Here is a 26,341-nt window from a genome sequence, read left to right on the forward strand (position 1 = left end):
ATAAATCCATCTGTATTTTTCAATTTTTTAGAAAAATCTGTCTATAAATTTGTCTGTAATACAAACGGAAAAAATTCATCTATATTATCCGTCTATATTACAACCCGCTATTTGGCGCAAAAACTCAGATAGAATTACAAATGGAACGGAATTTTTTGTCTGTAATTTAAAAATTAGCAAAATTTTTGAAGCGGAAGTTATAGACAAAAAAAATTCATCTATATTTTTTTTTTTTGCATAACATCACTATCAAAATAATTTCTTATCTTTTAGTTTAGTATAAAAGTAATTACATAATTAAAAATAATAATATAAAATTATTTTAAATAATTATTAATTCATCTTCCTTTCTTGATTCATCTCTAAATATTATATTTTTAATTGAATTCATGTATTTTTTTTTAAGTATATGCAAGAAATGATATATGGATTGATTGTTTTATAAGAAACTAAAATAAAAGAGAATTAGGTAAATATTATTTACTTTCAAGTCAAAACAGTTATAGTCAATAAAAAGTATACATAACATTAAGCATTTTGACATAAGTGTAGTTGTAGAATAATGTCCTGTAATAAATATTAATCGTTATCCTATTTATGTAGAACTTAATCACATTAAATGATTAATTATATACATATAAAGTACTAAATCTATTCTCATATGAAAAAGAATATATGACTAATTCAAATTTATAAAAAAGTAAAAAGGGATCCTAAAAGGAATTAAAAGCTCAAATATTAAAAACTTGTGAAGAATACCAATGGACTTCTTGAGGTGGAGAATTACAATCACAGATCCAATTTAATGTAAAGCACACAACAATAAATAGTAAGAATAAGAACATCAATGTCCTTTAGCAGCTAAGTGCGTGCCAGATAGCATTATGCATACATATTGAACATATAAATTAAAATAATTATCGATTAAAATGAATATGTTACTAAAGTGCAAAAGAAATTAAATACTATCCTCATAAATTTCTTCTATCTATTATCTAAGAAAATCATGAAATTATAATATTTTGAAAATGAGTCCAATGAAGACACAATCCAACTTGTATTGAGCAAGCACTAAGTCAATTTAAAAAAAAAAATTAGATTCTTATGACTTCTTCTGGAAAGATGTTGTCCCTATTATGGTGGCTAAGATAATGCCATAACCGACCTCATTAAATGCACTCACATTGGAGAATTCAGCAAAGTTGTCCCATAAGCTCATATATCTCTAACCATGAATTATTCTTGACAAGTGACAACTTCAACAAAAACAATAAAAAAAGAAAAAGAATTGTTAATGTCTATTACTTTAGCAGATATATTTATAATTGTATAATGAAAAGTATGAAAAACAAAACTTGAACATGTAGAAAAAAATATTAATTGATAAAATAACAAAATTTATTATCTTACTCCATAAATAAATAAAATTTTAATACAAATTTTATAATTATCTTTTTTTAATTTAATCTTATTAATATACTAAAATATTTATTATTAATAATTAAATATTCAGTTATAAAATTTATTAAATGATATAATATTTAAATTTTAATTTAAAAATTATATTTTTTTAATAATATCGGTGCAAATAAAAAAACTTATTGGCATTAAATACATGACAGTTAAGACTCTGATATTGTTTAACAATTAAAAATTAATATTATTAGAATAATCTGTATTTATTTTTGAAACAAATGAACAATAACTCAAGAATTAGTTAAAAGTATTGTATTAGCAGAGCAAATAGAATACACGACGCAGCGACGCTTACACTAAATAAATACGCATCAGAATCAGATCAGTACCTTTATCATCACTCTTCACGAAGGATTATTTGTGGGATGTGTGCGATTTGACGACTAACAGCACTTGTCTCTCTTCGGCATTCTTCAATCAGGAGGGAACATTCCCCGACTTCAAACATCTTTAAGTTGGTAAGACCACTTATTCCTTCGGGGAGCGATGCCAAATGTGGGCAACCAGAGATGTCAATGTGGTGAAGCGATGCGAGATTGCAAATCCAATCTGGCAAAGCCTCTAGGTCGTTACACCCACTAATGCTGATTTTTCGCAGAGAAGGAAGGCAGTTGGTGTCGTCCTTAAATCCAATTCCAAATTCCTCGAGTGTTTCACTTTCACACTGATCAATTAGAAGAGACTCGAGAGAAGTCAGATTTTGCATCCAACCCTTTGGTAACGCTTTGATGTTTACATCATTACTAATCCTCCATTCTTTGAGCATGGAAAGAGGAGCAGCGGAGGAAGATGAGCCAGCTGAACATGTTGACGCTCTTGTGTTTAGTGTTCCTATTAATGGCTCCACACTACTATCACACCATCCTAAATCCTCAAGGGCCAGAAAAGTAGGCATGCAAGTCAACTGTGGACACTTGGAGAGAAGTAGATGAGAAAGATGAGGAAATGAAAGAGGTGAGGAGAGATTATGTGAATCATTGATATCATCTCCCTGCCTCCGCCATCCCCTGAGCTTCGGACAACTTTCTAATAAGAGGCTCTGCAAAGAGGGGAAGAAGGTTACTGCAAAACCATCTTCGTAGAGATATATGTATTCCAATTCATCAAGAAATTCTATGTCAAGTGACTTCAGGGACGGGAGACGTTCCAACGGTGGGAGACAGCGACAATTACTAAGAAAATAGAGACGAATGTCAACAACATTTGTGAGGAGAGAAAGCCAATTTGGGAAACGCATGCCTGGATATTCCTTCACCTCCAATCGCTTGAGACTACGGTGGGGCTCAAGGTTTTCTAATAATGGTAAACTGTTACCGATGATGCTTCCGATCGACCAATCTAGAGTCAAGGAATGAAGGAATTTTTTTTCTTTTAAATTTACATCATGTGATTCCACAGCCACGTCTCTGACACGATCGAGATGCTGAATTTTTAACTTACCTTTTAGATTTAAGTCTTTCAATTCATGTAATGTGCCATATTTTGTTTCTTGGCTGTCTCCCACAACAAAGGTCGATAAGGATTGCAACGAGTACAACTTTCCCAACCCAACTGGCATCCCACTCAAAGAGAAATCATCAAGGATGTCAAGATATCTTAAATGCTTCAATTTTCCAATTGAATCGAATAATTTGTGGAAGGAAAGAGATGACATCCTCAATACGCGCAAGTATTTGAACTTTGCAATAATCGACAAATATTTCTCCTCTTCGAAGTCATTCGGCAAAATCAAAGTTCTCAGCCTGTTCGGATCTAATGACTTCAACACATTAATAGTCTCATCAGATTCCAATGACACGTGCATGGGTCTACCTTCAACTTTTTCTGTCTTACTGTCCAAGTAACAATAATCATTGCCAGCAACAAGCATTGCAAGATCATGCATTAAATCATGCATTTTGAAACTAAAGATCTCACCATGTTCATCCCTTGTTGTTTCTTGGAAAAATGAGTTCATCAAAAACATCTTTACAAATTGATTACCGACATCCTCCATCTGCTGTTTTTCAGTTGAACAATTAAGGTAACCCTGTGCCATCCATGACTTAATCAACTCATCCTTTGGAATTTCTGAATCCTTGGGATATAATGAGCAATAAGCAAAATATTGTCTCATGTCTGACGACAAGTTGTGGTAACTGACTTTTAGAATTGGCATAACACTATCTTGCTCTTCACATAATTTCCAGAAGTCACCGTGTAAAACATTCTCCCATCTACTTTCTTGGTTTTGTCCTCGCAACAGGCCTCCCAGCGTTTTAACTGCTAGTGGAACCCCTTTGCATTTTTTGGCTATTTCTTTCCCCATTGATTCTAGATTTCGATTGACTCTGGAATCATCCTCAAATGCAATGTTCTTCAACAAACTCCAAGATTCTTCATCAGTCAAACCTTTCAAAGGATAGGAAGTGCTAGCAGTCATTGCCTTTGCTACATTTTCACTTCGAGTTGTCACTAAAATCTTGCTATCTTGAGCGCCACACATCAGGTACTTTCTCACTTCAGCCCACTTTGTATGACACTCATTCCAAATGTCATCCAAGACCAACAAATATTTCTTACCACTTAAACTTCTACGGAGCTCTTTTTGCAACTTCTCTAATGATTGGTCTTGTCTTTGGCCATCAGGAATTGATTCTAATATTTTCTTCAGGATAGTTTTAACATCAAAGTTATCAGAGACACACACCCACATTTGCATTTCAAAAGAATTCTGCTCTTCCAATTCATTATACACCAATTGAGCAAGAGTTGTCTTCCCCAAACCACCAAGGCCAACAATGGCAATCACAGAAACTTTCTGGTTTTCATGAGGTTGTGTCAACAGACTAATAATCTCCTTTTTGCTATCATCTCTTCCAATGATATCAGATTTTAACACAAGAATCTGTTTCCCTGCATTCACTGTCAGTTTGCTTAACCAACATAGAACTTGGGCTAAAATTCAAATCCTTCATTTCTTTTACTACACCGTTAAAACTTTCTCGTATTTCTTTAATTTTGTTAGGCATTTCATTGTATAAAGGAAGTTGATTTGAAGATGAAATGGAACGAAGTACCCTGTTTACTTCTTTTACGTCGGTTGCACCCAATTTGTCTCTCCTAGATTCGATAGCAAGATCATCTATGAAGTCATCTGCAGCATAAAGTACTTCTTTGAAGTCAGATATCCAATTACGCACACGAACTTGATCTTGTTTGTGGTCAGCATCAAGGAGCACATCATTGATAGATTCAATTGTCTTCTTAAGCACTTCCAACTCTTTTTTCACATCATACTCCTGTCCAAATTCAAGAAATTCTGCGGAGGCCAACCTGTGAATGAGATGTCAAGAATAAATGTCTACATTATTATTTTCTTGTTTTTAAATTTTTAAAGGAATCATACAAAACGATAGTTCATTATTTTATACATCATACACCATGGAACATTATACAAGAATAAATAAAATAAACTTAATTAAAGAATAAATTTCCTTGACATAATCTAAAATTAATTACAATTGTTATTTTAATAAATTATATATAAGCTCAATAATTAATTAAAATTGATTAATTATAATTAAATATAAAATTACTGATTAATTATTTTTAAAAAATATCAACGTAATATAGTTTTATATACTTTATCTAATATGTTATACCTGTTAAAAAAATTATTTAATTTATTTTTAATTTTTATATTTTTAAATATATGTAAACACTTTTATTTCTATAATTTATCCAAATTCTAATATCTATTACTTTGTTTGATTAATATAATTTATTCTTGTTTTTATATATTTACAATTGCATTGAGTTTTCATTTTTAATTAGTGTAATATCAGTTGATATTTTTAATATTTATATAAAAAGTATATTTAAAAAATATAAAATAATCAATAATGAATACTATGGTTAATTAAAAAATATTAATTAAAAACATATATATATTGAAAATATATCTTAATTATTAATTATTGTCATTATCTCCATTATTATTAGAAGATAATCTAGAATATAAATATTATATATTTATTGTTATGATCTTTATAATTATCAAAAGATAATTTAGAATATTATTTTATGTAAATATTAATCTTAGACTTGTATATGTAAAATTATAATGTATAATAACAACATATAATTTAGAGTTTGTATTAAAAATTTTGATCAGGTAGTCTTTGCTTTGGCACACCCAAATCCTAGCTGCCTTGCATCCAAACTCTAGTAGTTTTATTACATCTAGGGATGGAAATAGGTTAGGCCATATATCGGGAGCTTATTACTTGACCTATTTAAGTTTGGTCTAACTTGATCCGTTTATTAGAAAAGTCTAGCTTAAACTTTAAAAAAAAAATATTTAAATAAAAAGGTTAGACTTAAACTTTTTTAAAAAAAACTTTAGACCTGTCTAGAAAAGTCATATATATATATATATATATATATATATATATATATATATATAAAATGTATAACATAGTTTAGTATTTATATTATAATAATATAATATTTATATTTATATTACCAAAATTAAAACTTACTGTAAAAAAATTATGAATTAAAATTTTGTCTAATTTCTAAAAAAATCTCAATCCATTCTTAGAATTCATTCATTTTTAAATTCTATTTAGTCTTTTTAATTCTAATATTTTTCAACTTCTTAACAATTGGCAATTGTTTGTTGGGTTCTAAGTTCTAGTCTCACTTTTAACTTTCTTTTCATAATAAACATTTAAATTGTTAGCTTAGTATTTGAGATTACATAATATAGATATATTACCTTTTATTAGCTTTTGGATTATTTGAGATATAGAATTTTTTGGAGTTATTGAATATAGTCATTTTGAGATATGATATTTGTGAAGCGCGCCATTTATATATATATATATATATATATATATATATATATATATATATATTCTTGACTAAGCTTAGTATTTAAATATAATTACTTATCATATATTTTCTATTTTATTGATAGTAGGTCTTTTGGCTAGCTAGCTTATTGGCTACTAACCCATTAACCTGTTTAATTTAAATTGTCAGGGTTATTTGAAGGCCTTAATATTAAATAGACTGTTGAGCCAAGTCAGACTTCTAAGAAAGCTAGTCCAAGCTTAAAAATTTAGCCTATGTCAGGTCATATCTAGTTTTGTGTAGTAGGGTAGACCCATTTAATCTTAAGCCTGACCTGGCCGAACCCATTCCCATCACTGATTACAACTTATGTTTGCATATGCTTAGACGTTTTTTTTTTCCCTTTGTCCCAATTACCACCACCACCGTCATTACTATTATTATAGTTGGACCACCAATCAACTTGGAAAACTATACTATTTGAAAACATTTTGTATCCAACAAAGCCTCCATGCACTGCCACACCATAAAAGCTCACGTCATTACATGAAAGCCACATGTTGCTTTCTTGACCATTGTTTGCCTTTCTACAAACTGTATTTGTTTGGATGATTGTTTCTTCAACCTTTATAAGTTCTCTATTAAAACATAAGTGTTTCTCACCATAGATGACTCTTGTATCTCTCTTATCATGATTGGTAAGAATTCTGATTTATCTTCTTTTAATACCTCATGTTTTGTATATAGAGATATTTGGATAATTGACTCTGATGCTTCTAATCACACGACTCCTAATATTTCTTCTTTTACTTCTCATTCCACTTTATCTAGTACACATTACATTATAGTTGCTAATGGTTTACAAATTCTCATTCTTAGTTATGGTAATATTCAACACACTACCTCTTTCATTAAAAAATATTCTTCATGTTTTTCAGCTCTCCACTAATCTTACCTCCATTCATACACTGACATGTGATCTAAATTATGTAGTAACATATTTTTTTTTTCATCTCATTAGGTTTTTCAAGATCTTGCCTCAAGGAAGACGATTGGAGTTGCTTAGAAATAGAGATGGTTATATTACGTTCCATCAATGAAAACTAAAGTCCAAAACATTTTTGGAAGAGGAAGACTCAATTTTGTAATTAGTCTTCTTTTGAGTATGACTATTCTCAAATATGTATTCAATATCACAATTTAGGTCATCTACCTTTAGATTGTACTACCTTTCGCTTGTATAAAAGTATTTTTCCTTCTTTATTTTTGAAAGAATGAGTTGAGTTTTCTTAATGTGATGTTTGTCAGTTTGTTAAACATCATTGTGTTACTTTTCTAAATAGTTCTAGAAAAAGGAATGCTACATTCAATCTATCCATTTTGATTTATAGGGACCTACTATGATTTCTAAGTTTTTATGGTACTTAATGCTTTGTATCATTTATTGATGATTACACATTTATGACATGGATCCCTTTTATAAAGGATAAAATAGAAGTGACTCAACTATTTGTGAATTTTTATCACTTCATTCAAATGGGTAAATAACGAAGGAGCATCTATGAAATAAAATTTATTTCAGTTTCTATAAGAAAAAAAGTGTTTTTCATGACTTGACATGTAGGTACTCCTCAACAAAATGAAGTTGTAGAAAAAAAATTGATCTTTTGGAAATTACTAAAACTATGTTATTTCATATGACAATGCCAAAATCATACTGAGGAGAAGAATTTTAATAAATTCTTACTTATCAATAGGTTGTCATGTCACATTTTGAATGGCTTTAGTCTTGTTTAGTCCATGTCTACCTTTAATCCTTTTGTTCATGCCCTAAACAACCTTAAGGTTCATGTCTTTAGTTATACTACTTTTGTTTCATAAAAGCCAACATTATGGAAATTTAAATCCTTATGTTGTTAAGTGTATTTTCATAGTGTATATTCCAAATAAAAAAAAGTTGTACATGTTATCATCTAGGAGATTGAATCTATGTTCCTATAGATGTCACCTTTAATAAGACAAAGTCATTTTAGTCACTTATTCAACTTCAGGGGGAAAGTCATCATAATGTTGACTCTAGTGGTCCATATGAATAATTATCTTTTCTTCCTCTTAACATGTATCATCTATAGGAATTTACTTCTCATTCCTCTAACTCAGGCTAAAAGAAAGTGACTTGTTGCAAATAAAAGCAAGTACACCTATCTTGAAGAGAAGAAAATCTGATTTGATCCAACAACAACTTTAGCCAATCAAATTAGAGGTAAGTTTTAATACCATTAATCTTGAGTTATAAATATTCCTTTAAACAATTGTGATTCTAATGTAGATGCTATGTCCATTGCTTTGGAAAAAAAAAAAACTTCTTATATCAAGAATCATATTTCTCAGTTTATATCTACCAAGCATCTATCTATACAACATCAAAATTTTATCTCTACTATTGATTCTTCTAATATCCCTAAGTAAGTATAGGAAGCCTTAAAAGATGAGAATTTGGTTCAAGTAATGAATAAAGAGATAAATACATTAGAAACAAATACCAATTAAGATATTATAGAATGACCCTACCCAATTAAATATAGATTAAATGGTACCTTTGATTGGTATAAGACCATATTAATTACTAAAAGATACACTCAGACTGATGAATTTGACTATGATGAGACATTTGCACCACTGACCAAAATGAGTACTATGAGAACTATAACACTTCGAGTTTTGTAATTCCACTATGATTATTAATATATATATATATATATATATATATATATATATTATGATTTAAATGTGAAATTTTGACTTGTAGGCTGTATTGAATGGTTGAGAATATAGGTTGATATTTTGTTGTAGGGGCATTCTCGCTATAGCGAGAGGATAATAGAGAGGGTGTGATTTCTGGGTTTAAAATCGCTGTAGTGAGATTATGCAGTAAACAAGTAGAGTTTCTGTCTAATATTTTCATTGCAGCGAGAGGGTGTCTAGCTGTAGCGAGAATATTGCGACTATTAGTATATTTAAGGGTTTAGGGTTTGGGGTTTGGGAAAATGCATTTCTCACTTTCTCTTTCGTTTCTCTTTCAATTCTCTCAATTCCTAGTCATTTTTCACCATTTGGGTCCTAGATCGAAGGTTATGATTATGTTTTGGATGTTTGCAGGTAAGTTCTATGAGTTAGAGTTTTTGGTTCTTACTCTTTCTTCATTCTTCTTGATTTCTCATGGATTATTCTATGTATTTAGGGGAAGAATCAATATAGGGAGCATTTCTACCATTGATTTCGTGGTGGGTCTTTATTCCAAGGTAAGGGGAGTGATCCCAAATCCTAACTTCTCTTTGGTATTTTGAATTGAAAATCTTAAGCTTTTCTATTAGAACCCTATATTCTTCTCTTAAAATCTAAAGTGTAGGAATAGAGAGTTGGACATGAGAAACCCTTAATTACTTTCACAATTATCTAAATGTAACTTGTAGTAAAAGCTCTAAATAAAACTAATTTTGAGGAATACTATGATTTTTGTAAGCAAACAATGTTTAGGAGTAGTTAAGATTTGCTTTTTGATGTTTTTAAAATAGTGGACATATTATTAACACTAGATTATGCCAAATTTTAGGATAGACGACTTTGTTATTACTAAAAAAGTGTATGTTGGATTGTATAATTGGACTGAGTCCGGAGGTGTTCAACCTTTGGCACATTGTATTGGCTTGTGTGGTGTGAAATTGTTTGATGATATTTCCACGATTAAATGATATAATGAATATATATGTTGTTTGATAGCTGAAGTATGTCAAAATGGGTGAAACTATTTTATGCATGAAAAGTGTTATATTATTCTTAAATGAAGAAAGAGTTTATGTATGAAATGAAATGATATAATATGATGGTGGAATTGTGAGAAATGTGATTATAATATAAGGGCCAAAATAGATTGATGGATGTGATTACGATATAGGTATTGTGGTACATCAAAAGGTGTACTCACAATACATGTATTATAATACATCAAGTTATGTGATCAAGACTCACATATTATGACACGTTAATCTATGAGAAGGATATGGAAAAGAATGAGAAATATTGATAGTAAGTATAGACAGTTACAAAGATACACTGAGGGTATAGAGTTTGGATAAGATTTGAAAAATCTTAGAAAAATGAGAGTGGTGAATGCTAATTGTAAGTGGGTGCACAATGATTTGCTAAAATTGAAAGCATTCACAGGCTATACACTCATTTCTTAACGAGACTCTTGACTATACCTTTGCTAAAAGGGGTCGGATCGGTACACATATATTCGTGTTGCTGCAGCTAATCAGCGACTATCTATGCTATGAAGTCCGCAAGGGATCCTAGGAGCAATAAATATAAAAGTGTATTAAATGTGAAAGTGTGATGAATGTGAAGTAGTATAAAACTTGTATGATTATAATATATGCATTGTAACATATCGGTTGATGTTATTATGTTACGTGTGTTGTAATACATTGACGGATGCGATTAGGACACGTGTATTATGACATATTGATTGACATGGTATAATATACGTATTACAACGTACTGACTAGTGTGAAAATGTATGTCATCCATATTTGCACAGATGAATGAATTGTTGTGTGTGTGTGCTTCGTTTCGTAATGATTTATATGCTCTGAATGTTATTGTTAATCCCATGTGTATGTGAATATATATATATATATATATATATATATATATATATATATATATATATATATATATATATATATACACTTTTCTTCTATTAGATAAGAAAGTTAGTGGAACGGGAGATACTCATCCTTACTAATATTTCCAGGTAATAAAAGTGAAGAGATAAAGAGGGCTGGTTCATTCTAGAATCATAATCCAGTGGTACTGGAAGGAAGGACTAGAACAGTTTGAGAAATTGTAATCTTTTATTCTAATTATATTTTTTGTGACCAAGTTTTGTAAATGATTTTAAATGTCAAATTTTAGAATTTATAATGTTTTGATGAATTTTGTTGTAATAAATAATTTGGATATGCTTTTAATGATATTTTAAACTTATATGTATATATTGTGAACCAAATAGTTTGTTAGACGTAAATTTAAGTTTTATTTATTACTTTTAAGTCTTGAAATTATTCCTTTGAAAGTTTTAAATACTTTGAAATCTTATAAAATTTACATGAAAGAGGTAAGTTTTGTTTTATTCAATTCTTAAATTCATGACATAGAACAAAATTATTTTATTTTTCCTTTATTATAAAATTTATTTATTTACTTTTATGCGAAATTAATGATGTTACAAGAACTGTCCTTTTCATTAACAACAAGCATACTTTGATTGGATCTTACATATGTTTGATGTAAAATGCATGCATTCTTGCATGGAGACTCACAGGAAGTATATATAGATATTCTCTTAGGATTTAGGACCTTTGATTGTGGAAACAAAGTGGCAGATTTAAAAAAGCTCTATATAGGCTTAAGCCATCTCTTCATACTTGGTTTTAGAGATTTACTCAAACTATGATATCCTTAGTATACAAACAAAGCTAAGAAGATCATACTTTTTTAATAAAACACTCACAGGATGGCAAACTAACATTTATACTAGTTTATATCGATGATATCATCATTGTAGGTGATGATGAGATTGTAAAATGTAACACTCTTATTTTTATAATAGTACATTTATTTTAATTATTATTGCACTTTTAAAAAAATATAAAAAGTTAATTTTTTGGAACTGCAAGCAATCTCGCTTATAGCGAGACTAAGTTTTTTGGAACACGTGCTTTGGGGCATTATTGTCCAAGTAAGATGAGTCTCGCTCAAGCAAAAATAGGTAAGATCACCCCAACTGTCCTCTCGTATAAGCAAGAAGGCATAGGAAAATGAATAGCTTTTTGAATCAGATCTCGCTTAAGCGAGAAGGCATCTCACTCAGGTGAGATTATTAGCAGACATGTCTAAATTTTTGTCTAATGTTCTCACAAAAGTGAGAATGAGTCTCACTCAAGCGAGAATTCGCTCGCTCAAGCCAGAAGTTGCGAGTGAAAATAGTAAATAAATTGTTTTAATGTTTTAAAACTTAGAACACCTAGTTAGTAACTCATTCTCTTATCATTCTTTGTTTTCTCACTTCCTTTCTCAAAGAAAATCCCTTTTAAACTTTAAAACTTTTTCAAATCTAAACTTGGACATCTATTCTACTAGATTCCAAGTAATTTCTTAGAGCTTAAACTCCCAATTTCACTTCTATGTTGTTATATAATAGTTTGAATTTATGAAAAAGGTATAAAATTAATTGCATGTGAATGAAAAGTGTGAACATGTTCATGTGTGTGGATTTGAAAATTTTTTGTCACCAAAAAGGGAAAGAATTTATAAAAAGATTTATGTTATGAAAGGGTGACGAATACATGTGGAATAAAAAAATTTAGTACAAATTGTCATTATTAAATTTTTTGTATGGATAAGTTTCATTACAAAGTGTCACTATATCAGTGCAAATTGTTACTATTCTCAGTTGTGTTGTAAGGATTGACTTGCTCTATTAGGATTTAAATTACTGTGATGTTGTAATAAATTTTGATTTAGAATTAAAGTTGACAACAATATGTAATTATTTTAATGTTAATTTTAGAATTTGTAATATTTTGATAAATTTTGTTGTAAATGACGACCTGAGGAATAGTTGTAATAATTAGTAAGTTAATTATCCTACTTGTAAAATTTAGATTCAATTTTTAGTTACAAGACTTAATTTGTTTGTTTATAATTTAAACTTGCATATATATATATATATATATATATATATCATAAAGTAATTAATTATTTAAAATGCAATTTCAATCCTTACTTTGATAGAAAGAAAATTTATATTATGTAAATTAATTTTCATCTCTAATATGAATAATATATATATATATATATATATATATAAAGTTTTAAAATTTTGTTAACTTCTATTAGTTTCAAATTTATATAAATGTATATTTTTCAAATTATCCATATCCTTTATCTATTTTAATTAAGTTTTATCAAAATTTATATGTATAACAAAGGAAAAAAGGGGTTACATAAAACAGAACTCAAAGAAGAAATTAGTTGCTCGATTTGTGATGAATTATCTAAGACTAAAGTATTTCATGGGAATTAAGGTGACTTACTTGAAATAGAAATTTTTTATCTCTTAGATAAAATATGTTCTAAATGTTCTTAAGGAGATTGAAAAATTGGTATTTAAAGCTACTGTATGGAACAAAAATGTCAAATAGGAGAACAAAAAACTCCTACTTTTAGATAAAATTTGATACCAAAGACTAGTGAAAAAGCTAATCTACCTATCTCATACTAGACTAACATTACATAATTTGTGAACCTTTAATAAATGAATATCATTATTAATGACCCTAAATTATAATCCATTGGTTCTATAAAATTATTTGTATAATAATAAGTCTGCAATCAACATAGCTTGTAATATTTTCTAACATAATAAAATAAAATACATAAAGATCGATTGATATTTCATTAAAAAGAAATTAGATAATAATATTATAGTTACTATTTATGTCTCTTCTAGATATCAACTAATAAATATATTCACAAAATTGGTAGCAAAATAATTCTAAAACCTTTCATTTAGAATAATAGATACTAGTTAACTAAACTATGTGAGAGTATTAAAAATACCTAATTATTAATATTTAATTATTCTCTTATACTTTGTAAAATATTTCCTTTAGATCATACAAGAAAAAATTATTTAACACAGAAAATAGACGGTAAGAATTAATTTTAAAAGTGCTATTATTAATAATAATAGTGATGTGACATCACTTAATTATATTTTAATTTAATTAATATAAATAATAAAGAAAACAATAATTTCAAACAATGAAAGTATATTTATTAATTTAAAATTGTTAACACACTTTATTAATATCATTATGAGCCTATTTGGTTTTTATTACCTAAATTGAGTGATTCAACTAAATATGCGGTGCTGAATTTAAATGTTATATTAACTCAAGCTACTAAATATTAATTGCTATCGAATTCAAATTTTTCTATTACTGATTTAAGTACTTGCCGACTCACCATAGTATTACTACTGATTTTTTGATAAATTGAACAGTGTTATTAAATTAAAATAATTCTTACTAAATAATTATACAACAATTTTAAAATTTAACAAATTTATAAATTTTTAAAAAATAAATTTAATTATTAGTAATAAATATTTATTACATTAGGTATAAAATGTAATAAAATAAAATTATAAAGTTTCAAATTTAATTTAATAAATTAAAAATAAATAATTAACATAATAAAAATCACTTGACACAACAAAAAATGAACTAAATTTAGATGTACTGTCATTTGAATTTTTTTTAAAAGATATTCTTTTTTTTTTTTTGCTATTTTTTTAAAGATATTCTTAAAATTCACGCTGATGAATTATATATAAAACTTTATTATTGGATATTAATATAATGCATTTAAAATATTTTCTAATGTTGTTATTTCATATACCTGATATTACTTAATTTTTCTAGAGTAATTTTTAGTATTTTACCAATAATACTTGGTCTCACTGTAAAACTCTCCCTGCATGATATTATATTCAACATACCCATAGTATTTCATTCAGACAATCAATTATGTAGGGTGTTAATCTTGGTAATTATATTTTATCAGCTAGTAATAAAAGGAATTGAGAATTTAGAGAAATTTAACTGTATAAATTAATCATAAAAAAGAAAATTTAAAATAAATAATAGGTTGATAAATTAAAAATATTATCTCATTGATATTTAATAGAGATATAATGATATTAAGACTTTAATTAAAAAGATAAAATTATAACAATTTAATTAAAAACAATTTAACTAGAAGGACTTAATTAAAAATGAAAAGAATTGTGTGGAATAACAAATTAATTCATCTTTCTATATTTAACCTTTTTTATACAAACATTATACATTAGTTTTTTTTTACTATCATGATTGAGTTGTATGCTTTAAGAAACTTTAAATACTAATTTTTTTAAGAAAAAGTTAGAAACTTAACTTGAGAAAAAAATAAAAAAAGTGAATGGTTAAAACGCAAAAAACATAATAAGGACAATTGAAAACTATGCAGAAAAAAAAAGGGTGCTTATAAAAGAGATAAAAGAAAGCGTAAAAATAAAATTCACTGTTAAAAGTATAAACACAAAAACAATACCACAAAATAAACTTCACATGCCAAACATCAGAGAAATTGAGAAAAAGCACACACAAAACTGGGTTAAAAAAACACTTAGAAGTAAAGAGAAATCTAAAATAAACAGATATTAGAAAAACAAAATAAAATAAAATACAAACTAAACAGTTAGAAGACAGAATAACAGAGTTTTTGGTTCCAAGTTAATGAGTTTAAGAACTGAGAGAAACTCGTGAGATTTAAGGCTCACCTATGAAGGCTTGGAAGAGCAATGGAAAGGTAGCTAAATAGAGTTAAAGGTTGAAGAAAGGGTGCGGAAACGAACCTGTGAATGAGATTTGAAGTAACAGCAAATGGAATTGATTCAGCCATCCTTGAAATGATCGAGAGAGAGAGTATCGAAAGTAAAGATGCAATGTATAGATTTTGAGATTGGGAACGGAGGAAGCAAAAGCCCTGTTCGCATATGTACCAGCTAATGAGTTGAGTCAGTCAACCCATTGTTTATCAATTCAATGCTTCGATCTAATCTTCCATACTTCAAGGTGCCACCACGTTTGTACAACTAAAATATTTATTACATTTATTATGTGAAGTTGTCCACTGAAATTCAAAACGGGAAAAAATGTTTATAAAATGTCTGAGACGTGTGAATCCAACTCATCAAATAATGTAAAGACAGAAATATTAATATTTAAAGTAGAACTTGCGAATTAAACAGCAATATTAGAAAAAAATATGTAAACCTCTATAAATCATGAATTAAACAGATAATTATAAATATTTTATTTCTTTAAATTCTTTTTAAGAGAGTTAATTTCAAAAACAGCAATATTCAGAGAGATTAAACTCTTATTTAATTTTATTTTTTAAAGTTATATTTAACAATGTAAAAAATTTTCATTAATATTTTTAATTAATAAATTTACAAATATCATTTATTTTAATCCTCTTTTAATTCAAAAAATTAATAGAAGAAGTAAAATAAATTATCTTATATAAAGAATTTGATAGACAAAATTTACAAAGTTCAATAATCTACATTTTACAAATTTGTTATTTATTTATAAATTTCTAATTTTTTATAACATAACTTTACAAAGTAAGTAAAAAATTATTCAAACAAAATTATATGAAATTATATCACTAAAGATCATTATAATAAAATTGTAAATTTACTCGTTGAACACAATTTTTATGATAAAAATTATTGTATTGGAATTTTGAATTTTGTAAAAACTAATAAGATATTTTAAGTTTGTTAGTAATTATAAAGGAAACCTAACTAACTCTCTAGAGTATTAACATTAGACAGTGGACTTTTGTGTCAATATATACACTTTAATTCATCTATTTAAGTTGAAGATATTGAAACTCAAACTAATATATCACTTAAACTAATTATCATACTAACTTATACATCACATTTAAATAATGAATTAACATGTTCTTATTAAAATAATAATTAAATTTAATTTATAAAAATTATTAAATAATTTAAACATATAATTTATTCATAAATTTAAAGTTTTAAACTACAAACAAGCAGCTTATAAATTACAAAGATAAAGGTTAATTAGTTCATGAATATGTATTGCAACTTAGAATGCTCAAATTATAAGTGCATCAATAATGTTTAATCGGATTAAATAAATTTGTGGATTATTTTATTATTAACTTTTAGGATGAATGAAAGTGTTAAAAAAAAGCATCAAGTTGTTTTTTAAATGTTAAATCTATTGAAAACATAAGAACCGATTTAACAAAATATTAAAAAATCATATCTTTTTGCGAAGTTCAGTTTAATTTTTCTCTTTTTTGGGTTAAATTTCAACTAAATTAAGATAAATCAAACTTCTAATATATATTTATATTGTTAGAAATTTAAGAAAGGGAAAATGTTGTCTTAGAAAATTTCATTATCTCAAAAGATTATGTTCAAATGGACTTTTGTAGTAATTCGATACTAGGTTTGTCTCCAAAGTTTATATTCGTAGCTGGACTTCTGCACTCAAGGCTAGTAGTAGTGAGTCTTTACAAACATAAAGTGCCAATAATAAGAAAATCATATGAAAAATAAATAAATAGAAAGGAATGAACTTTAGCATTCTGATAGTAGGAAGGTTATACGGTTAATTACAATAATACTAAAATTATGTTTATTACGATATAGAGAGTAATATACCCGGTTTTTAAATTAACTTTTATAATTTTTTTAATATCTTAAAAATTAAAAAATATTTACATTTATTTTAAATAAATTATTAATTATATTGTCTATTAATATAAACTTGTGATAATTATTTCACATAGAAAAAAATACAGAATAGTTACTTACCAAAATAAAATACTTAAAAATTATTTAACATTAATACAATGTTAACGTGTTGTTTTGTTTATCAATATGCATTTTTACAAGATAAAATCTTAAAACTCCAGAAAATAAAGTGCACAAGTAAAAAGACTAAAAAATATTAAAGTTTTTTATTTACCAAAAAAGTTTATTCTTTGATGTCAAAGTCGTGAAGTATCAACTTCTACATTCATGGTAATGTTAGTGCCTTGTTAAAAGTTTATTGGAAAACTTCTACTTTTTTCTCCATCTTTACTTGGTCAATTTCTTACTTTTTACTGTCATATATCTTAAATGTGTCTCCTTTGAAGTAGAGAGAATGACCTTTCTTTATCATTTGTCCAATGTTCAAGAGATTTTCTTTGAGATTGGGAACTAATAAGACATCAGTAATACGTTTTGCACCTTTCTTTGTCTCCACCATAACAGTACATTGCCTTTTGACTCAACAATAGTACCATTCCCCATTCAAACTTTCACTTTGATGGATTCATCGGTGTCCTTAAAGATGTTTATATCTTTGACCATGTGACTAATACATGTAACACCCTCAATTTTATTAATCTTAGATAAGAAAAATAGGAATTTGGATAAAAAATATCTCGCCCAAGCGAGATAGAGCTCACTCAAGCGAGGAGTCGCAGAGAAGATAGGTACTCTCTGTACTCAATCTCGCTCTAGCGAGATAGATCTCACTCAAGTGAGATTGTATCTTACTCAAGCAAGAATATCAGAAAAATGGGTAGTTTCACTATATGGCTGTCTCGCTCAAGCGAGGAAGACTCGCCTAGGCAAGGATGGAAGCTCGCTCAAGTGAGATCGCGCGAGTTTAGAAGGATATTTAAGGGATCTCAGCCTCAAAAATACTCATTTTTTACGAAACAACTTCTCTCTAGATTTTTTCTACTTTCTCTCCTTCCTCTCTCTAGAAAGAACTCTCTCAAACTTCGAATCTCTTCTAGATTCGAGCTCAAACATCGATTCCATTAAGATCTAAATAAGTTCTCAGAGCTCAGATCTCTATTTTACTCCTTTTCTTTGGTTCTCTTCTCATAATAGAATATTTATCTTGAAATACTTAGAAAATCTTATTTTTCAGAATATATCTCCGTGGATACTGTGGAAGCTCTTTGTAGATTACTCAGAGAACTAGTTTTGAGTTGGTAAGACCACTCATTCCTTCGGGCAGCGTAAGATTGCCATACGCTGAAGCTATGAGTGGTTGCAAATCCAATCTGTCAAGGCCTTTAGCCTTTCACACCTGTATATGGTGATTTGTCGCATAGAAGGAAGGCAGTTGGCGAGGATACACTATCTCAAGTGACTTCAGGTAAGGGAGATGTTCCAACTCTGGGAGACAGCGGCATTTACAAAGCTTATAGAGACGAATGTAAATTACATTTGTGAGCTGAGAAAGCCAATTTGGGAAAAGCACGCCTGGATAATAATTCACCTCCAAATGCTTAAGATTACGGTGGGGTTGAAGGTTTTCCAACAATTGTAAGCTGCCACTGTTACAATGTCTCTCTGCTCTTCACTAGACCATTTCAGAATCAAGGATTGAAGGAATTTTTTTTCTTTTAAATTTACGTACTCTGATTCCAGAGCCATATCTCTCACACGATTCAGATCCTCAACACATGCAAGTATTTGAACTTTGCAATAATCGACAAATATTCCTCTTCTTCCTCTTTGAAGTCATTCGGCAAAATCAAAGTTCAGAGCCTGCTCGGATCTAATGATTTCAACACATGAATGGTCTCATCAGATTCCAATGACACGTGTCTACCTTCAACTTTTTCTGCCTTAGTGTCCAAGTAACAATAATCATTGACAATAACAAGCATCGCAAGATGATGTTAGAATTTTCTTTAATCTATTATGTAATTTCTATTATATAATGACTATTCTGAAATTATCTTTTTCCTTTTGATTTTGAATTAAGTTGTTCTCACAATACAATACAATATATGGTTCTCATACAATTAAGGGTTTAGAGAATACTAACCTGAATCCATTATTCCTTGATGTTATCTCTCTCTTTGATGTCTTTGATCCCTTTGTATTTTCCCCAACAATTCCTTCCTCTTTTAGCTTCTCTCGGATGGTTGAGAGAAAGTTCCTTTCTTGCATTTTTTTATGAATTCACTCAGAGACCGTGAAAATGAAAGAATAGATAATACTGTAACCTCTATTTAGTAACTGCTCTTTTATTTATCTGAAGGGAGAGAGGAGGGTTTCCTTATAATTGTATTTACAATTATACTCTCAATGACTCTTTATTTTATATTTAACCACTATCACATTAAATCATTAATTAGAGTCATGCTACAAGTTACATAGGCCATTATAATAAGATTATCAAAATAATCTAACAATCTCCCACTTGGCCTATGTGATGACTTAAAGATTCAATGAACTGTAAGTATGCATATCATTGATAATATCAAGTCATCATCTTTTAATGATTTAAGTTGATCGGATCATGGCAGTCACAAGTCATTTGACCATATGATTCCTTCCAAGTATTACAGAACTAACTCAAATCAAAATAGCTTTAATCAGTCATACTACAGACTATAATTCTGATGTGTTTTTTTAATACTCAACCTGTTATCAAACTCAAACCATTCATGTACATTAACATAATTCAGATAACAAGTAAACAAGCAGAAACAATACTTTTATTGAATTCTCAAAATGTCTACAATAATATGAGCAAAACAATCTATACATATATATGTGAATCACACAATCATACCAACAAGGACTTGTCTATAATGCCCATTTTACCAACATGGCCAGAAAACGTTTTAGGGAGCAATCCCTTAGTTAGCGGATTTGTTATCATTAAATCAGTACCAACATGCTCAATAGACACTTTTTGTTTCCGCACTTCTTCTTTCACTGATAAGTATTTTAAGTCCATATGTTTTGCTCCCTTTGAATACTTATCATTCTTAGAGAAGAAGACAGCTGCAGAATTATCACAGTACATTCTTAGTGGCTTTTCTATACTATCAACAATATCAAACCCTAAGACAAAGTTCCGCAGCCACAAAGCATGAATAATGGCCTCAAAACACGCTACAAATTTTGTTTCCATGGTAGACGTAGCAATAATGGACTCTTTTCCGCTCTTCCATGAAATCGCACCTCCAGCCAACAAGAAGATGTAGCCAAAGGTCGATTTCCTTGAGTATACACATCCAGCATAGTCTGAATCGAAGTAGCCAACCACTTCTAGGTGACTAGATCTCCTATAAGTAAACATGTAGTCCTTGGTACCTTGTACATACCTAAGGACTTTCTTTGTAACCTTCCAGTGGTCCATTCTGGGATTACTTTGATATCGGCCTAACATTCCAACAGCAAAACTGATATCAGGCCGAGTGCATGTCTGAGCATACATTAAACTCCCGACCACTGATGCATAGGAAATAGATTCCATTGTTTTCTGTTCCAACTCATTCTTGGGACACTACATTTCACTAAACTTGTCTTTGTTTTAAATTGGAACCACCCCTGGTGAGCACTTTTCCATTTTGAATCTCTCTAATACTTTGTTGATGTAGCCTTTTTGAGACAATCCTAGTAATCCTTCTGATCTATTACGAAATATTTCTATTCCAATCACATAGGAAACCTCACCCATATATTTCATCTCAAAGTTCTTAGAGAGAAACTCCTTTATATCATGCAACAGCCCAACATCATTAGTAGCAAGAAGAATGTCATCAACATATAGAACTAAAATGATGAACTTGCTCCCACTGACCTTCATATAGATACATTGGTTAATGGTGTTTTCTACCAAACCATATGACGTGATGGTATCATTGAACTTAAGATACCATTGTCTGGAAGCCTGTTTCAACCCATATATTAATTTCTTTAACTTACACACCATACTTTCTTTACCTGCGGTCATGAAGTCATCTAGCTGATCTATATAAACTTCCTCTTCCAAGTCACCATTCAAAAAAGCGGTCTCTACATCCATTTCGTGGAGCTCTAAGTCATAATGAGCCACCAAAGCCATAATAATTCTTAAAGAGTCCTTCTTTGAAACTGGAGAAAAGGTCTCTTTATAGTCTATGCCATCCTTTTGAGTGTATCCTTTAGCAACAAGTCTAGCCTTGTATCTCTCAACGTTGTCTTTTGAGTCACGTTTGGTCTTAAAGACCCACTTGCAATCGACTCTTTTTGAACCTTCAGGCAACTCGACTAGATCCCATACCTTGTTGTCACTCATTGATTTTAATTCTTCTTCCATGGCATTCAACCACTTTTCAGAATTGTTACATTCCATGGCTTGTGTAACGCCCCGAATTTTGATAATATTAATCATTATTATTGATGTAGATAGATATGTGAGTATTTATATGAAAATGAATGTTGGAATGTGCACTCGAGTGCGAAATGATAGAATGCGCATGACATTTTAATGTGTGGTAGTAATGTATGAGTATATATGCATGTGTATATGAATGAATACGAGAATGTTATGTGCGTATGAATAGACTGAGCTGGAAAGAATAGGCTAAGTAGCTGGTGCAAAGTGTTTTCACTGTAGTGAGAGGATCCTCGCTGTAGTGAGAGTGCCCTGGGAAGAAGAGGGCTAAACTGTCACCTTCTCGCTGTAGCGAGAGGTGTCTCACTGTGGCGAGAGAGTGACAGTGGGGACTGCATTTCTGGGTATAGACTCACTGTAGCGAGAGGGTCTTACTGCAGCAAGATTCTGCAGAAATTAGGGTGCAGTTTCGTTTGAGATTTTTGCTATGGCGATAGAGGGCGTCGCTGCAGCGAGAATTTCTCGCTGTAGCTAGAGTGTCGCGATCTGAGGGGTTTTAAAAGAGGGCTTAGGGATTTGAAGTTTATTTCTCAAATCCTCTCCCTAATCCCTTTGATTCTCTCGACCCCAAACCCTTTTCCCACCGATTGATTGCCTCCAAAGCCGTTCGTGAGCGAGATTGGATTTCAGATTCGTGTGGAGAACACTTGAAGGTGAGGTTTAATGGTTAGGGTTTTGTTTTTCCTCCTCTTTCTCTATTTTGGGGTGATTTAAGGGGTTCTCATGAAATTAACCGTGTGGGTAGGCTGAAATCTGTGGGGAGAACATTTCCAAGATTGAATCCAAGTGTGAGTCTTCAATCCAAGGTAAGCGGGGAGTCTACCCTACTTTTTTCTACGTGTAATTAACTGCGAAATTGATTGAATATGAAATGTGGCTAAGTTGGAGGGTAGAAAATGTATAGGGAAGGGAAATGGTCGTAGAAGGTGATGAGGGCCATGTGAATATTATGTGTGTGGATGAGAATATGAGTATTTGATGAAATTTGCTGTGCTTGATGATGTGTGAACAAGTGTAGGCTCGAGTGCCATATAATAGAACTGAATGTGAGCTATGTGCCGTGAATTGTGACTGAACATAGGCTAGGTGTCGTATGGTATGACATGAATATGGATAAATTGTTGTGGGTTATGGATAATAGTAGACTATGTGCCGTGTTTTATAAATGAATATGGGCCTAGAGCCGTGCATTGTGAAATAAAGTGAATGGGGTGGGTAATTGCCGATATAAATACTGAGAATGGGGCGAGTTGTTGCCGGTATAAATACTGTGAAAAGGGGCGAGTAATCGCCGGCGTAATATGCTGTGAAGGGGGGCGTGCTAACGCCGGTGGAATATGCTGTGAAGGGTAAGTATGAACTGTTGTAGGTGCAGTAAGTGCATCAGTGTTTTAATTGAAATGAATTGTACTAAAATGCTGCTTGTGAATGTACTATCTTTTTGCTGAATATATTTAAATAGTGTGAAGGTGAGACTCTATGTTTGATTGTATTTGGTAGTGTAGAGTACTCACCTTTACATTCATTTTTCAGGGAGTCAAGACGATCAGCACCGAACACAGTGAAGGGACGGATGAACTGCTATAGGGCTTAGGATAATATTTTGAAATTTGTTGTATTTGAACTAGCCCTGTGGCAGTTGTTTGACATGATCTTGTAACCCTTCCTCATTTTTGAAATATTTTATGGAATTTTATTATTCAAATTTTACGAAATTGTTATTTAATTGAAATTAAATTTAAGATGTTACAGCTTGCTTAAATGAGACTGGATTCTCATCAATACTCAAGTCACATTCATGCTCAAGTGAGTAAACCACATAGTCATTCGAAATAACAGGTCTCTTTTGCCTTATAGTCCTCCTTAATGTTATCTCTTGTGGTTTACATTTCTCTTGTTCATTTGTGACTTGCCCATTTTCAGGTGGTTCATTCTCTATATGTTGTTCTTGTAGGTTTGGAACATTAACTTATTGTCTCCTTATGTTGTGTGACTGTGATACAACAAGAGGAACAACAACTGGAGAAGAGACACCAACTACAGGAGTTTCCGTACGTGTCTCTTTAATTTCCACCTTTCGTGTTTCACCACTCCCACTAAACTGATCATTTTCTATGAACCTTGCATTTCCAGACTCAACTATTCTCATACTATGGTTAGGACAGTAGAATCTGTACCCCTTTGATTTCTCAAGATAGCCGATGAAATAACTACTAATGGTTCTAGCATCAAGCTTCTTTTCATGTGGATTATACACTCTTACTTCTGCTGGACAACCCCAGACATGAAGATGTCTTAAATTGGGTTTCTTTTCTTCCACAGTTCATAAGGAATTTTTGGAACTTCCTTACTAGGAACTCTGTTAAGTAGATATGCAGCGGTCTTTAATGCGTACATCCACAAAGACATAGGTACAGAACTGTAACTCAACATACTCCTAACCATTTCCATGATAGTACGATTCTGCCTTTCAACCACACCATTTTGTTGTGGTGTACCAGGCATAGTATATTATGCACATATGCCTCGACTTTCTAGAAGTTTCGCAAATGCACCTGGACATTGTCCACTTTCATCAGATTTTTCATAATATTCACCACCTCTATCTAACCTCACAACCTTTACCTTTCTATCTAGTTACCTTTCCACCTCATCAATGAACACCTGTAAGACATCCACTGATTGAGATTTTTCATGCAACACATACAGATAACAATAACGTGAGTAGTCATCAATAAAGGAAATAAAATATCTTTCACCATCCCAAGATGGGATGTCAAATGGACCACAAATATCAGTGTATATCAACTCTAAGAATTGACTGTTTCTTGTGGCTGGATTCTATGATGTGTGTTTGGTTTATTTTCTTTTAATACAATTCACACATACATCCCAGTCAACAAAATCCAACTGAGGTAAAATTTAACTTTTCATTAACCTCATCATCGTTTCTTTGGATATGTGACCTAACCTTTGATGCCATAAGAAAGCAGAGCATTCATTACGCACATTTAAATTACTACTAACAGCATTCTCAACATAAAATAGAGATTCAGCAAATTTAATATTAAGATTGAAACGATATAAACCATCAATTAATGTACCAAATCCAAAATAGTATGAGTGTTTATACAAAGAAAAGGTACCATTTCTAATCTTAAAATTAAAACCAAATTCATCCAACTTTGCAACAGAAACCAAATTTCTAGCACATTCAGGAACATAAAGTCACTTTTCTAGATCTATGCAACAACTAGTATGCAAGATCAATCTGTAAGTCCATATTCCTTCTATCTGTGCCTTCATTCTGTTCCCCATGTACAAGAACTTTTTAGTTCTTGATATTTAAAATAAAATAATAGGTTAGTAAATTAAAAATGTCAGCTCATTGATATTTAATAGAGATATAATGATATTAATTGTTAAGACTTTAATTAAAAAGATAAAATTGTTAACAAAAAGATAAAAGGTAGAAATTTCAAAATAATATGAGGAAACAAACCCATGAAGGCTTGGAAGAGCAATGGAAAGGTACGCTAAATAGAGTTAAAGGTTGAAGAAAGGCTAAGGAAACGAACCTGTGAATGAGATTTGAAGTAACAGCGAATGGAATTGGTTCAGCCATCGAACCTGTGAAAATAAAGCTGCAATGTGTAGATTTTGGGATTGGAAACGGAGGAAGCAAAGGCCCTATTCGCATATGTAATGAGTTGATGATCGTCAGTCAACCCATATATAATTTATTAGTTCAATGCTTTCATCTAATCTTCCATATCGTGGAAGAAGCATTCACACATAATTCAATCATCGTCAAGTTTGGCAGCGAAAAATAATGTTTATAATAATCTAAGACATATAATATTGGTGGTTGGTATTCTGACCTCACTTCTCGAATATTCTTTTTATTTTAAGTTATGCTAAATGTGACGGTAAAAATATAATTTTTATTTAGATGGAGTAAACCTATAAATCTTGAATTCAACAGATAATTGTAAATATTTTATTTCTTTAACATATTAGAAAAAAACGTTAAAAATTCTTTTTATGAGAATTAATTTCAAAAACAGCAATATTTAGAGATATTAAATTCTTATTTAATTTTATTTTAAAAGTATATT

The 26,341-nt window shown here is 30.1% G+C and overlaps 1 protein-coding gene across 1 annotated transcript; it reads right to left on the reverse strand.

Moving 5' to 3' along the window:
- Nucleotides 1-1,813: 1,813 nt before the first annotated feature.
- LOC113850647 (putative disease resistance protein RGA1) lies at nt 1,814-25,848 on the reverse strand. Its single transcript, XM_027481221.1, has 3 exons — nt 25,802-25,848; nt 4,457-4,791; nt 1,814-4,371 (listed from the first exon to the last, which is right to left on the reverse strand). The coding sequence occupies exons 1-3, from the start codon at nt 25,846-25,848 to the stop codon at nt 1,814-1,816; spliced, it is 2,940 nt and encodes a 979-aa protein (XP_027337022.1).
- Between the last annotated feature and the right edge of the window lie 493 nt (nt 25,849-26,341).

Source organism: Abrus precatorius, unplaced genomic scaffold (genome assembly GCF_003935025.1).
Source record: "Abrus precatorius isolate BTA unplaced genomic scaffold, Abrus_2018 Scaffold9, whole genome shotgun sequence".
In the NCBI taxonomy this organism is placed as follows: Eukaryota; Viridiplantae; Streptophyta; class Magnoliopsida; order Fabales; family Fabaceae; genus Abrus; species Abrus precatorius.